The sequence below is a fragment of the Nycticebus coucang genome, chromosome 2 (assembly GCF_027406575.1).
Source record: "Nycticebus coucang isolate mNycCou1 chromosome 2, mNycCou1.pri, whole genome shotgun sequence".
NCBI classification, from domain to species: Eukaryota; Metazoa; Chordata; class Mammalia; order Primates; family Lorisidae; genus Nycticebus; species Nycticebus coucang.
This window is the reverse complement of record NC_069781.1, coordinates 56,593,489-56,608,943: the sequence shown is the minus strand read 5'-3', so window position 1 is coordinate 56,608,943 and position 15,455 is coordinate 56,593,489. Positions and strand designations below refer to the sequence as shown.

At 38.0% G+C, this 15,455-nt stretch overlaps 1 protein-coding gene across 1 annotated transcript; it reads right to left on the bottom strand.

Moving 5' to 3' along the window:
- Positions 1 to 1,826: 1,826 nt before the first annotated feature.
- Positions 1,827 to 6,161, bottom strand: CDKN2B (cyclin dependent kinase inhibitor 2B). Its single transcript, XM_053571447.1, has 2 exons — positions 5,575 to 6,161; positions 1,827 to 3,426 (listed from the first exon to the last, which is right to left on the bottom strand). The coding sequence occupies exons 1-2, from the start codon at positions 5,728 to 5,730 to the stop codon at positions 3,166 to 3,168; spliced, it is 417 nt and encodes a 138-aa protein (XP_053427422.1). The 5' UTR covers positions 5,731 to 6,161; the 3' UTR covers positions 1,827 to 3,165.
- Between the last annotated feature and the right edge of the window lie 9,294 nt (positions 6,162 to 15,455).

Below are 15,455 nucleotides of genomic sequence, written 5' to 3'. Positions count from 1 at the left end.
GAATATTTAATTTTCTGTAATTTCACAATGGATCCAGAACCAAGACTCATGCCTATAAGTAACTACATATTTTCCTGCATGCATCTGTTAAAGTGAAATCCTTCATAAATTTAAAAGTATGTGTGTATTTCCTTGTGCTTTTGATAAAATACAATAGCCAACATGTCTGCCAGGTTGTTTTGAAAACTAGCTTTTACATGTCATTGATAAGTTACCATTTTAGTACAATCAGGTGTAATTAATTTTGAGTCATTTTGGTTTTGCTTTATATCAAAGAAATAAAAAGCCCCCAAACCAATGTAGTAAATACAGTACTGTGGAATTCACAATCACATCTTCTTGCTTTAGTTTCCTTTAATATCAGATTGTCATTAGGAGAGATTCTACAATTTTTAAAAATTATGAATGAAGTAACATGTTTCATGTGTATTTCAAAATATCATTTTTTCATGGCTCAGTCTTGTGCAGCTAACAAATTTCTTGAAACTTAAGAAATAGAGGACAAATTAAGGGATTTTATAAATCAAATGGGAAATCCAATGTTACCAATTGACTTCTTTTGTACAGAATGTTTCCTAGTACTTGTAAAATAATATTAATTTTAAAAGTATTATTCTTGTAGCCAGTGATTTGAATGCTTAAATAATAATTAGGATGGCATTTTCTGTCCTTATCCTTGTTCCTGTGGCTTACTTTGCTCTACCCAAAGCAGAGCAAGTAGAATTAATGATGTGAAAATGGAGGTTCCATTATCTTTGTTCCAAAAGTTTTGGTTTTTCTAGGTGTTTTTTTTTTGGGGGGGGCTATTCTATTGTTGACATTTTAAAATAGATTTAAAACAATCTTTTTATATTTAATAGATGTTAAAGAAAAGCCACCTTAGGAGCTTATAAGGGAGATTATTATGTATTTCTGCCTTTCTAAAAAAAAATTAGTTGCGTTCATGTGTATTTATTAATGATTTTGGAGGATGAAAGATAAGATGTTGCAGTGAAAAGAAAAAACACAATTACAAGCTTTGGAGCCATATGAACTTACTTTATGCATTCATGGAGTGACTATCTTGTGACCTCTGGCAAGTTATTCAATATTTCTCTGCCTCTTCTCCTTATCTGGGAAACAATACTTATCTCTCAGTTTTAAGTGTTAAATGAACAAATGTATTTTAAAGTATGCCTGGTACAAATTATGTGTCAATAATCATATCTCTTCCCCAATAAGATAGGCTCTGATTCTCAGTTAACCTTACCTAGTAATACATATTCGAAGAATAGGAATTCTTCTACATATTTGAGTAATATGTAGTAAAGAAGTAAAGACTTGTGCATTTAGCTGAAAGGCACCCCTTCTTATAAGTCTCTTTTTTCTCTTCCCTCTTCTTGCTTTAAATGTATACAGGGTACTACAAAAATATAGACACATGTGAAGAGATCTTGTTGGAAGTAAAATAGATCATTCCCTAAAAGTGTATGAATTGCAGGCAAAGTTGGTGTGTGTAGCATGTCTAAGCACTACCAGTAACAGTACCTTCAATTCTACTTCAAAAAGTAATACATAAAGTCTTTTAAAAATGTGTATACATTTCTTGGCATCTTCTGTACATAGTAGAATGGGTATTTAGGAGCATAAAACATGTATAAATCTCATGTTTTTCTATGGCACATGTATGCAGTTTTCATAAATTGTTGGCATTTGTTATCAACAATTATTACAAAGGGTAAGAGAAGGGAATCCCTTTTGAACCTTTAAGATTTCTTTGGAGTTAGTGGTAAATCCATGAATATACACCTTCAAGCCAAATTATCTACACTTTGGAGTTCAGTCTTTACTGTTAATTCTTTATTAAAATGATGAAGTTTCAGTTGTTCCAACAATATAATGAATAAATCAATACTGGAAATTAAATCCCAAAGCAGCACACCTTTAGTTCTGCAGATGTTAAGATATTCTGTAAGCCTTCATTGCAAATTTTCCACAGTTTTATACTTAACTTACTTTTTCAGCAACCCTTGAGAAATGTCCCAAGATAATTTATGGGATAAGTGCATCTACCTTCTCAAAGACATTTGGACTATTTCATAGTTTGATCCCCTGAGATACTGTATAAAGAAACCATCAGAAAAATTAACATGTAAATAAATAGGTTAAGGATGAAAGCAATCTAGGCTGTTTGCGCTGAGTTTGCCACAGAGTTATAGCTTGCTGTGGTGTCAAAGCTTCCCTTAAGAAGCTGTAGTTCTTCCTCATCTCTTTACAGAAAGGTCATGAGTTACTTTGTTAAATACAACTGTTACTGAAGAACAACTCAAAAGTACAAAATAGCTTCAAATCTTTTCAAGTAGTAATTCATAGGGGGGGATTTCTGTATCTTATTGGTAATAGATAAAGCAAAATGTGACAGTTAACCGTTACAGTTGCTCTCACTGCAATGCACTCGTCCTGCGCACTGTTCGGACTCTGGTGGCATCCAGAACACAGGGGGCATCTCCCCTCCGTGGAGTAAGAGCCAGAGCCTGCATCTTCCAGAGCTGCTGTGCAGCGTCACGATCAGGGATTTTAGGACCTCAGGCAGATCTTCCGTAGCTTCCGTATCCTCTGTGCCCACTCTCCTATCTGGTGAAGGTGAGCGTGAGCCCTAGGGCTTCCAGAGAGTATAATTTTGCAGGTACTTTACGGAGCACTTCACAGCAAGAGTAAAGCATTGGACACCTATTGAAGCTCACCATGACCTTTATCCATCGGAGCCTCAGCCTTCAGGTTTTCCCTCTGTGCTTCAGGGCCTAATACTGAAGGCTGGATTTACCTGGAGCTGCTCTGCAAGTCAGGTACAGGTCACCCGCTTCTCCTCCTCAGCCACCCCAGCATTGTCTATCCGAGAACTCTCAAGAGTGAACTACACCCGGAACTTCACACACTCCTTAACGTTGTAGGAAACCCACCTCTTTGTGTTTGGCTTCACCGTGAGTGCAAAGAGCTAGATCCAGATTAAGAAAAAATGTCTATAAACTTACTCCCAGTTGGCTCCTCCTTCCTCCAGAGGGTGGAGTTGCTCTGGGTGTTCAGCAAGCTTTCCGGCCGTTCCAAGTTTGCAGCCTTCATTGAAGTAGGTGAGGGTGGGGAACTAGGGAGAAAATAAGCGTGGTGGGCGGCTGAGTGAATCCTCTTTCAGTCTCCTGCGGCCATCCGCAGGTACCCTGCGACATCGAAGTGGCCTCGTTCCTCAGCCAGGTCCACCGGCAGGCGGCCCCAGGCGTCGCGCACGTCCAGCCGCGCTCCCGCCCGGTGCAGCACCACCAGCGTGTCCAGGAAGCCCTCCCTGGCCGCATCGTGCACAGGTCGGGCGAGGGTGCTGGGGTCTGCGCAGTTGGGCTCTGCACCGTGGAGCAGCAGCAGTTCCGCCACTCGGACGCTGCCCATCATCATGACCTGCGGAGAGAGCAGAGGGGTCAGGGCGAGGCGTGGCGGCAGGGTGAAGCCAGCCATCTGGGGCGCAGCAGGTAGCGACATTTTAAATACCTGTTTATGACGCGTTCACCCCATGTAGAGGGCACAAGCATCTGCCTGCAGGTTTTTCTTCGTTTGCTGATTACCCCCCCACCCCGTCCCAGTTCTTTACCCAACACAAATTAAAATTTCATTCATTTTCAAATGTGCAGAGAGAAGAGCTGATGGTAAAGTGATTATTGTCCTTGTAGAACTTCTCGGTTTCCATGGGAACACTGGAATCTATTTTGTTAAATGATTTATGGAGCAGAGTGAAGTTTAAGTGGCTTTTATAGTTGTTATTTTTTCCCTGCTCCTTCCCCTGCCATAATCCAGATTAAATAATATTAGTCAACTGATTTTTCTAAAAAGGAAGTCAGGAGTATGCTTTAGGAAGAAAATAAGAAACAAGTTTCTTAAAAAGGTTATCTTTGTTCTCAGAGCAAATCTGCGGAAGGCTTTTGTGTTTATTGTATGTGTCTGTGCTCATAAAGGACCATAGTCTGATGATTTGAGGTAAAGATGAAGATCAGAAGGGTAAAGGTAAATTAAGTCACATGTAATGACTTTACAAAATGATGAAAACAAATGATTTGTTTTAAATTGACCATTTTACTATTTTAAATCAATGTTATACTAAAACATTTAATTTTACCTGTTATGTTAGTGTTAGACATATAATGTAACATGTAAAATTAACACTATGTCCACATTGTACAGGATTTTATAATTACTAAGATTTTATGTTAAATAGCAAATATTTTGTTATATAGAGTTTAGATATTAGCAGTCAAATCAGAATGATGCTTAACTTTAGAAAAACAATGTTTTAAAAGAGTAATCTTATAGCAGCCATTTGTTACATGCGCATCATGCAAGCATTTGCTTTGGTATTTTGCTTTTGGTTAACAATAAAACAAATTTTGATTGAACTAAATGTTCAACATGGGAGTTACTTTGTTCTTGTGGGTATATGTGCTTTAAAATGTACCATGTAATTTAAAGGAAGTATACCTCTAGTTTTTTTGTTTCATGAATATTAGAAATACTCTTCTTCCCTTAAAAATCATGATAACTATAAGTTATTTCTACTAGTGATGTAAAGGGTATTTTAAACCAAAAAAGAAAAAAAAAGTGGTTCTTAATATTTCAGAAAATGGTGAATCGAAATAAGAAAACTTGTTTTTGTAATTACTAATAGAATTTTGTATCAATATTACTTTACAATGTTTTTACTGCTTTCAAATATCCCTCCTTTGGTACACCACTTTTCTAAGAATTCAAAAGGAATTAACATTTATTTTCTTAAAAACTACACCATTAACAAGATTTTCAAATATTAGCTTAGTTAGAGGCTGATAATGAGATGAATACTGAATATGACCATAATAGTACACAGTAAAGTACAAAGGCATTATTTAGATTTTAAAGGATTAAAAAATACTTAAATATTTTTAAAGAGGAGACATTATGAAGATCCTTTTCCATTTAAAGATAACATAAGTTTCTGCAGGTATTTTTAATCCAGGCATTGAGTATGATAATAAACTATGCAAGCATTTAAAAAAACTTATGCATCACTCAAGAGATGCTGCTAACATAAAAGGAATTAAGTACTGTGGTGGAGAAACCCAGTCTCATACCTTTGAACTCAATTCGCCTCTATTAGGAAAGAATACAAAAGATTCCATACAGAGGCTTGAAAGTTCACCTTTAAGTTTTTTCATTGTTTGTAGAGGAACTACCTTAAATCCACTTCGCATTGTGTAGATTTTAATTTACTTTATCGTTGAAAGTAGACAAAATAGTTCTCCCCAAATAACCTTTCCTTTTCCCCTCCAATTGAATTTATTATTTAAATCTCCGATCATGAGATGGCAAAAAAATTTTATTTTCCTACCATTAAAAGAAAACCAAACTGAAGCACACTTTAAAATTTTTGCTAAGTATAAACTTGTTTTACGCCTGGGCTCCACACCTCCAGCCCGAGAGGCGGCTGCCAAAGTTAAGTCGGGGATATTCGTCTCATCCCCGAGGCTGGGAGGCCGTGTCCCGCGTTCGTGCGCCCCCTGCCGGCCGAACCCTGGTTACCTGGATCGCCCTTCTTCCGAAGCGGTTGATTCCGTTGGGATCCGCGCCGGCTTCTAGGAGCTGCTGCACCTTCTCCACTTGACCCCGCGCTGCGGCGTTGGCCAGGCCCGCATCGCTGCCACCACCACTGAACATACCCTTGTTCTCCTCGCGCATTACGCGGCCCCCAGGCACTGAGGGGCCGGGATAATCCACTGCTGACCGTAAACTTCGTGACACTCCTCCCTCCTTTCCCACCCCGCTTCGGCGCACACTCCCGTCTCTAGGCGACCTCAGCTCAGCTTCAGTCCCCTCTCGCCGTCCTTCTGCGCTTTAGGGGTCAGCGCAATGGCCGAGCTGCCCGTTGTTAGCTCCAGGATTTTCCTGTCTCCTGAGAAGCAGAGGATTTGCCTGGCTTTCTCGTGGGAAAAAAAAAGGGAAAAAAGTCTCGCGCTGCTGCAGCCAAGTTCAAAGCCTTTTTAGCCGCAGAGTGCAGACGCGTCGCAGCGTCCTCACTGCCGGGCTTTACTCTGGCAGAGTGAGGAGCCAGCTGGGAAAGAATTCCGTTTTCAGAATGCCTGGGACCCGGCCTCTCACCGCCCTCTCAGGCTCCTCCTCCTGTAAGCCGGAGCGCGTCCCGGCTAACTAGCCGGAAGGCCCCGCCCATAGTCCGCCGATTACGACACAGGCCACTGGGGCGAGGGCGGGGGAGCCTGCCCAGAGGTACTAAGACGCATGCGCCATAGACTGGCCAGGAACTCTCCTGGCGTTCCGGCAGCGCTGTTCGCTGGGTGTGTGGAAAAGTCAAGGCTTAGATTTGGAAACGTTGACTCGCTGCCCTCAGCTCCTAAACCCCAGCAGGCAGAGCAGGGGCCAGCTGGTTTCACTCTGAAGATGTTAGTCGCTGACAGAAAGGCACTGAAAATAACTCCGTGTCTGAATTGAGGCCACTCTGCATCTGTTATGCGAGTAAAATTCATCCCAAGCAGCACTCGACTTCCCAACTTTCACGTCTTGTATCAACCTAAGCAATTTTCTTTTGGGTGTGTCTTCTTATTTGAATCAACCATAAAAATACAGAAAAATCCCGAAAACCCTGTTTTACGTGTGACTTTTAATTCTTCTTTTTAAAATCTTTGAATTATGGATACAATCCTAAAACAAAACAAAAGATTAAGAGTAAAGATCTGGCACATAGAAGACAAAAAATATATGCTTTAACAATCTGAGATCCCAGTTTCATATTTGTACAGTATATCTTTGTTTGCACTCTTACCTATTTAAAACTATCTTGGCAAGTATTTGATTTTTGTTTATCATGAGTAATAAAGGAAAGTTATGCAACAATAAAGAAACATAATAAAACAGAGGTGTGGTACTGGGCCTGTCATTAAACAGGCTGAACCTGTCATTAAATCCTCTTCTGAAGATTTGAAGGCCAAGTCCTTTTTTTTTCCTTCCTGATCTTCCTAGGTGAGTTCGAATCAACATATTTAGTGCTTCAAGAGTTTAAAAACTTACAGCTAATTGAATAGAAAGAGAACTAAGGTAGGTATCTGTTGCCTAAAACCTTTGGTGAGGACCTCCATGAGAGTGAACCTGTCCTAACACTGAACAGTTTTTATTTACAGAATCATTTTGGTTCAGAGTGCTGAGGAAGACAAAGTCCTAAAAGGCCAATTGCTTGATTATTCAAAGGTAAGGGACTCCACATGTTTTTTTTTAAAACATACTTTTGCTCTAACTCCCCTTCCCCCAAATCCCTGTAAAATGAAAACAATGCAAGGACAGAGAGCCCACCTAGGTGATGGTTAAGGCCGAAGATACACTGGCTGAGCCTCAACAGGGCTAAAACCCAGTTGCACAGAGAAGAAAACGAGACAGTGTTAATAGCAATTTCTCTTTCTTTCCCATCTCACTCCCCTTTTTTAGTTTTCAGTTTATTAATTCACTCTTATATGAACTTTCACATTTATCTGGAAAAAAGGCTTTTAATAAAAATTTGTTGATGGTTACTTGGTTCTTAGTAACTTTGTTCTTGGGTTGTCCAGAAGAATATGCTTAGAATATGCTACTTCTGGATCATCTAGTGAATCAGTCCCTATGCACAGTGTGTGTGGGATTACAGGTGTGGGAGGAGGAAAAATGGACAGTGGAAAGCAGGAGCCTTTGAAATAAATGACATTGGTTTCTTACCTGTTACCTCAAGAGGCTGATTCATCAGATTGATGTTGGTGGAAGTGGTGGCAACTGGACTCAGTCCAGAATATCCTCATCGGAAGAGCCTAGCTACTCTGAAATATGTCAGATGCAAGAAGGATGGTTGCCTTTTAAGGATTATTATTGGGATCTTCTCCCTCATGGATCCAGTAATTAAATTTCATCCAATTCAACAAAACTTAATTCAGCATGTTTTATATTCTGGGAATTCACAGTTGAGTAAGACATGGGCTGTCACTTTAAAGAAACTCTCTCCAGTGGCATTCAAAACCGAAAAATATAGAGTTTCAGTGTTATACTATGTATGACTTTACTGAGAAGTATATTTACAGGGTTCTTTGGGAGTAAGGAAGAGAGGGACTTTACTCAGGGTAGAGGTACAGGGAAAGTTTCTTAGAGAAGGTGCCAGCTGGAGAGAATTGTACAAGGATGCAGCAGAAATGAACTGTTTCCCATGTTCTTGTTTTGAGCTTTGGGTTTCTCTGAAATTTACTAAAAAGGTTAGGAAAAGAGGCCAGGCATGGTGGCTCATACTGTAACCCTAGCACTTTGGGAGGCTGAACTGGAAAGAGACCAGCCTCAGCAATAGTTAGACCTTATTGTTACAAGAGAATATCTAACTATCTAACAATAGTCAGACCTATTGTTAGAGAAATAAGCTGGGCACAGGTTGTGCACACACCTATAGTCCCAGGCACTTAAAAAGCTGAGGCAGGAGGATATCATGAGCCTGGGAGTTTAGGTTGCAGTGAGCTACGACACTGCAATACTCTAGCCCAAGCAGCAGAGTAACACTCTGTATCAACAAAAAGTTTGGAAAAGATACTCTGATCCAATTTCAGAGTCACTTTCTTAGGTAGTAGGCTTGGCCAACATGTCTGAAAAATAAAAACTGTTTGGATTTGATAACGAAATGGAAGAGAATTGTTTTTCTTTGAAGGGGGCATAGATAAAGAGTGATAAGATAGGGAAAAAGCAGATTAACCTAATGTCTGAGAAATTTCCACCAGGCAGATATGTGAGCTTCTCTGAGCAAGTTGACTGGAGCAGAACTTTGCGCACAGGAATTGTTGCCAGAGGCCGTCGCGCTTAGTAGCACCACGGACAGCGCTTGCCTGACAGGCCTGTCTGGGTGGTCCCAACCTACTGCAGATGGAGAATTCTGAAACAAGCTTAAAACTTGATCTTCCAAAGTCTTTTTCTCTCCCGAAATAAAAACGAACCCATTGAAGTTCAATGGACTTTTTGCAAAACCAGCCTGCTCAACCTAGCTTTCAAATGTTATTGTATTTTATCTAATATTCCCTCTATGAAGAATATTACTTATTCTCTATGTTTAAGAGCAGGTAAATCAAACTTATTGCCTACTCTGTCTAAAGTGCTTTACAACTATTATTTAATTTAACCGTCATAATCAGCATGTATTAGTATCTCAATTTTACAGACAAGACAAAAAGAAAAGTAACTCGTATATCAGCTAGCCATTGTTAGTGGTGGGGTATTAATTGTGTGGCTTCAGAGCCTCTACTCTTTACACTGCATAGTATTTTCAGCAGCTCTCACAGTAGGCTTACCAGGGGGGGAAAGCAAAAAGCTGGCTTATAATTATTTTCCAGGCCACACTGTTTTTTCCAGATGGCTTACTTCACAGCACATCCTTAATAGACGTCAAAGAAGACATTGTACATGTAATACAACAGCACATTTGTCTTGGACAATAGAGTGAGATAATGAAACATTTTAGCTCTGTTTGAAACACAGCTGTCTTTAGGATGAAACACAACCTGTTGTTAATGCTTTGAACATCTTTAAGAGATGAAGTGGGTGGGAAAATAGTAGACAGCTGAAACTTGGAATTGTTACATCCATGTTTTTCAACATGATGGAGAATTTATAAGTGAAAAGAAGGAATCTCATGGAAGATTCTCCATTATTATGCTCATTGGCTTTTCCCCTATCCTACTGTTCTTCATCTATGAAAGAAAAACCATTCTCTTCCCCATCCTTATAAACTCCAATGTGAATGGTAAATTGACATAAAGTTTTGAAGGACAATGAAAGGGAATGAGCAGCCTCAGTCCCAATATTAAGCACAGATCACTAGTGATGATATTTCTATTCTAGTTGGTGAAAGTGTATATAACTTCACTATAAAAATGTAAATAGAATTACCTGAGTGGCCGAGAGAAGTAGTGATATAACCTTTCCCTCATTGATACCCTATTGCACATGGTTGGGTCTAAGATAGTGTTTCTAAGTGGAAAGAGGAAAAAAAAATTGAACCATTTTTGAGACTTTTTCAAATCCCATTTTCTACAGGAGTTTTAACTGTCTTTATCTCATCATATGAGAATTATTGCTCCAGGATCCACAGTATATTCACTTCTATATCCCCCATATGCATTTTTCAAGTTTAAGTGAATGATGGACATATTCATTATTTCAGCATCTGCATTAGTTTGCTGGGGCTGCCATAATAAAATACCACAGACTGGGCGGCTTAAACAGTGAAATTTATTTTCTCACAGTTTTGGCTTCTCTTGAGGCCTCTCCTCAGGGCTTATGGATGGCCACCCTCCTGCTTCCTATTTAAATGGTCATCCCTTTGTGCTCCCGTGCCCCTCGTGTCTCTTTTGTCTGACCAGATCCCTCCTTTTATGAAGTCAGTTTGGATTGGCGCCTACCCCAATGACCTCATTTTAACTTTGTCACCTCTTTAAAGGCTCTATATCCAAATACACTCACATTCTGAAGTACTGGGGGTTAGGACTTTAACATACAAATTTTGGCAGGACATGATTCAGCCCATAAAAGCATCTCTTCCAGTTTTTACACAGTTTACTTTTTATTTCTTTTAAAATTGTTATGATTCATTTATTTTGAATAAAAATGAAAATAAGATGAACACATTGAAATCAGTTGAAATTCTTCCCAGTCTCTTGTGTCTCTTAATCTACAGTTTCCTCCATTTTCTTTCTGGTTTGATAATATATTCCGGTTTTAACTTGCACACTTCCTGTCTCATACATAGCGTGAATTACCATTTTTCAAAGAAGTGCTATTTTTTTCTTTTTTTTTTAAGTAAATGGTACTTAAAATCAAAAAGTCTCTGCCTCTATGGGTCAGCCAGTTCCTCGTTCAGGGCTCAGGCTACCCCTTATACACAATCCCAACTGAACTTAGACTCTATGTGTGCTAGGCAAGTTTGAACGTTTTCAGGTGCATACACAGGGTATACTACATGTTGTACTCAGGCCTATAATAATTTATTGCCTTATTTTACCAAATTGTGTCCTATCATTGAAACTCATTCTTTAAAAAAGTTATGTAGTTCAAATACAGCAACAGCCACATTTCAAAACATTACGTTAGTGTTGGCTTGCATACCTTATAACACCAGTATCGTACATTTCTTATCTGCCACAAATTTCCTTATGATCATTATATTGAAATTATTAATTAATGAATTTTTCTGAGATATTGGTATATATTTGTATATATTGTATATATTTGTATATATTGGCAATACAGGGAAACTTGTAATGCTGAAGAGAATTTAATAAGTCATTGTATGCAAAGAGGTGTTGCTTCAGTAACCAAACTTAAGCTACTGCTAGAATGACTCTATGCCTGAGTTAAACATATTGAATAACACAATAATGTGGGAGCCAGTATTTATTTGTGAAATTAATTTGTGTATTCAGACTTCCCTATCTCTATTTAAAAATAATCTAGTATTAATGTTTGGACATAGTGCATCACACAACTGTCATAATCATAGATGAAATATCAGGAGTGAGAGTGATGATGGGTTGAGTTAGATGAAAACATTTTATTTGTTGTGAGCTTAATTGCTTCAGAATTAGCTAAAACATTAAAAATTTACTTTTTCTTAATTTTCTTTTGAAGATTGTTATTTTTTATAAATACATATTTAATTTCTTAACCTTTACCTGGAAATGTGTTATCTTTGAACTATATTTAATGATCTTTTATTAGGGATTATTCATACATTTGGGATAAAGCATATTTTCTCTCCAGGCTTCTTGTATAAAATCCACTCTTTGAAATATTGAAATTTTTCTTTTCTTTCTTTCTTTCTTTCTTTCTTTCTTTCTTTCTTTCTTTCTTTCTTTCTTTCTTTCTTTCTTTCTTTCTTTCTTTCTTTCTTTCTTTCTTTTTTTTGAGACAGAGTTTCACTATGTTGCCTTCAGTAGAGTGCTGTGGCGTCACAGCTCACAGCAACCTCAAACTCTTGGGCTTACACAATTCTCTTGCATCAGCCTCCCAAGTAGCTGAGACTACAGGCACCTGCCACAAAGCCTGGCTATTTTATTTTATTTTATTATTTTTTTTTGCAGTTTTTGGCCGGGGCTGGGTTTGAATCCACCACCTCTGGCATATGAGGCTGATGCCCTACTCCTTTGAGCCACACGCACTGCCCAGCCTGGCTATTTTTTGTTATAGTTGTTGTTGTTTGGCAGGCCCAGGCTGGGGTCGAACCTACCAGCTCCAGTGTATGTGGCTGGGGCCCTAGCTGCTGAGCTACAGGCGCTGAGCCAGTATAGCAATTTTTCACAAATTTTTTAATTTTAAGAGGCTTCTTTGTTAAAAAAAAAATGCATGTGTTCATGCATAAACACTCACACACACATACATATCTCAGCAGAGCCAATTGGTTTGAAGATTTGATTAATCTGCTGTACTATGGATCCAGCCCTACACTCAAGCTATCATCTTTATGAGTCTTTGTGAATTGGAACCTGGATTTTTTTTTTTATCTGAAATTGTTGCTGCTGCTTAAATTCAACTGCATAGCACAGTCAAAATCAAATAATTTTTTTGCATTGCTAAATAAATTACATATTTAGAATTTAACATCCTTAGGATGTTGGTATGTATTTGTTATCTCCATTTCCCTTGAACTTCAACCTTCTGTTGAATCCAACCTTCTCTAGGGAAATAATTGCCAAGGTGACCAAAAATTTTCTTGTTGCTAGATCCAGTAATCTCAGTCTTCATCTCGAACAGTTTCTACTCTGCAGCATTTGATCCTGGTGACCTTTATTTTTTGTTTCTTTCAACTTTATTGCTTGATATCCTTAGATATTACTGATAACTTAAGTCATGCATGTGAGGTAAATAGTAGTACCAATTGTTTAGATATTTCTAAACAGGAATTTCAGGCTATTTTTACTCCATCTACATTTTTAGCAACAATGGGAACATAAAATTCTAAATTATTAGCTACTGCAACATTTTTTCCCCTCATCTATTTAAAAGTATTAATCACCTGCTAAATATCAAATGCTTTGTTTAGATACAGGTGAAGAGAAAATCAGACAGTATTTATTCCAAAACATGGTGAGTACCATAAAATAAATGTCCTGGATGCTACATGAATGCATAATGAGAAAGTTGATCTAGTCTGGTGGTCAAGGAAATCAAAGAATACTTGAGTTGAAGGTCTGCAAGATTGTAGGGGAATTAACTAATCAAAGGGAAGGTACTAATTGCAAGGAAGAACATTCCAGTCAGAGGAATTGTATGTGGCAAGCTCTGAGGTGGGAGAAAGAATGGACACTTTGAAAGAATGATGGCTAGAGCTTAGAAAGGGAGAAAGACTGTGATTAGCTGGGGTTGGAAAGATAAGCATAGGAAAATCTTGTAAGGCTGTATAGGGCATTGTCTTTATCTTAGAAAAGACAGAAGACAAGAAAAGGAGAAGACATTTTCCTTTTAAGGGAAATGTTTAAGAAGAAAAGTGATGTGATTAGATTTCCAGTTAAATTAAAAAAATAATTTGAATGTATTTTGGAGAATGGTTTGGTAGAGAGGCAAGAGTGAGTCATTAGTACAGAGGATAGATTATGGTAGCTTGGACTAATGATTTTCCCCATGATGGAGAGAAGTAGACTGCTTTAAGACACGTGTAAGAAGTAACATTAACAGAGCTTAGTAATGAAGTGGAGATAGCAGATAAGAGAAATAAAGATATTAGGTAGGTTTGTGTAATGGGAGAAGTTGGTGATCCTGGTTATCAAGATAGGGAATACTGGATGAGGACATAGTTTGATGGAAAGATTCTGAGTTCCAGTTCAGTGGGAATGAGCTTGAAACATGGCAAAACATCCAGGTGGAGATGTCCAGTGGAAGTTAGAGAAGAGTCTAACTCAGAGAGGGATATGGAAGTGTATTTTTCTAATTTAGATGAGTTTATACTAACAAATTTTCTCTATACTCAAATGCAGAAGTTTTGGTGTAGAAGATTATTTTTTCAGAAAAAGAATAAGACAGTATAAGTGATAGTATTTAATCCTAGGAATTAATTGCAAGACTTTGTAGCAAAAAAAAAAAAAATTGATAATATATGTTGATGCCACCTCTTCTCTCTCCTTAACCATTTTGAAAACAACTTTTATGTTTATTTACATTGTTAAATTTTTTTTTATTTAAAAAATTATAGGTCCAACTTTTCCTGGATTACTTATATATAGGGATCAGTTCTGAAGAATAAATACAATGCACATTCAAACTTAGAACAATTTATTGAAAAAATTTTAGAGGACTGGAAAAAACACCCAGAAACAATGCTAGAAGAAGGCATTTACCACACAACTGATAAGAGTCTCTTGAAAATTTCTCTATTTAGTCTTACCAAATGAAAAAAGTGAGCAACAATATTAGCATTAGAAAATCAGCTTGCAGCTTGCAGTTTGCAGCGGTGACCCGGTGGCTCACACTTGTAATCCCAGCACTCTGGGAGGCCGAGGTGGATGGATTGCTCAAGCTCAGAAGTTCAAGACCAGTCTGAGAAAGAGTGAGACCCCATCTCTACTAAAAATGGAAACAAACAAACAAACAAAAAACTAGCCAGGCATCGTGGAACAGTCCTGTACTCCCAGCTTCTCGGGAGGCTGAGGCAAGAGGCTTGCTTGAGCCCTGGAGTTTGCGGTTGCTGTGTAGTATGGTGCCACAGCACTCTACCCAGGGCAACAGAATGAGACTCTGTCAAACAAACAAACAAAAAAAATGTCTAATTCTAAACTATGTGAGACTCTGTCTAAAAAAAGAAAATCACCTAAAAATAATGTCTTTTCTGACTGAAGAATCCTTTTTTCATGATTGCCCTTTTTGTGATACAATTATGTCTGAATTATGTCTGATTTATTCAAATTATCTAATAGCCATCTGACAAATATTTATTGAGTTTCCTTATGTTCCAGGCATTTTTTTAGGTATTCAAATACATCAATGACAAAACAGTAAAAGATCCCTGTTCTTGGGTGGCGCCTGTGACTCAAGGAGTAGGGTGCTGGCCCCATATACCGGAGGTGGTGGGTCCAAACCCGGCCCTGGCCAAAAAATGCAAAAAAAATAAAAAAAAACCCTGTCCTCATGACTCTTACATTCTAGCAGGAATAGCAATTTCTGTTTGTAAGGTTAATCACATTATGAAAGTGTGACATAACACTTAAAAGAGGTTACTTTCATATTCATATTAAATCAAAGTATATAAGGCTTGGCTTATGAGAAATCAATATCCACATTATAGAAAGATGTTTAAAATAATTTTTGCATATGAATAATCAATAATAAAATGATTATCTCAATAATCATAAACTGATTGCAAAGTGATTGTCCTCTCAGAAAAATCTTGGCAGACTTAAAGCAAACGTTTC

What these genes read in the sequence shown, in the direction of transcription:
- CDKN2B (XM_053571447.1), bottom strand. Translation starts at nt 5,730, where the DNA reads ATGCGCGAGGAGAACAAGGGTATGTTCAGTGGTGGTGGCAGCGATGCG. An exon ending in TCGGAAGAAGGGCGATCCAG is followed by an intron (nt 3,427 to 5,574) that starts GTAACCAGGGTT and finishes CTCTCTCCGCAG; the next exon opens with GTCATGATGATGGGCAGCGT.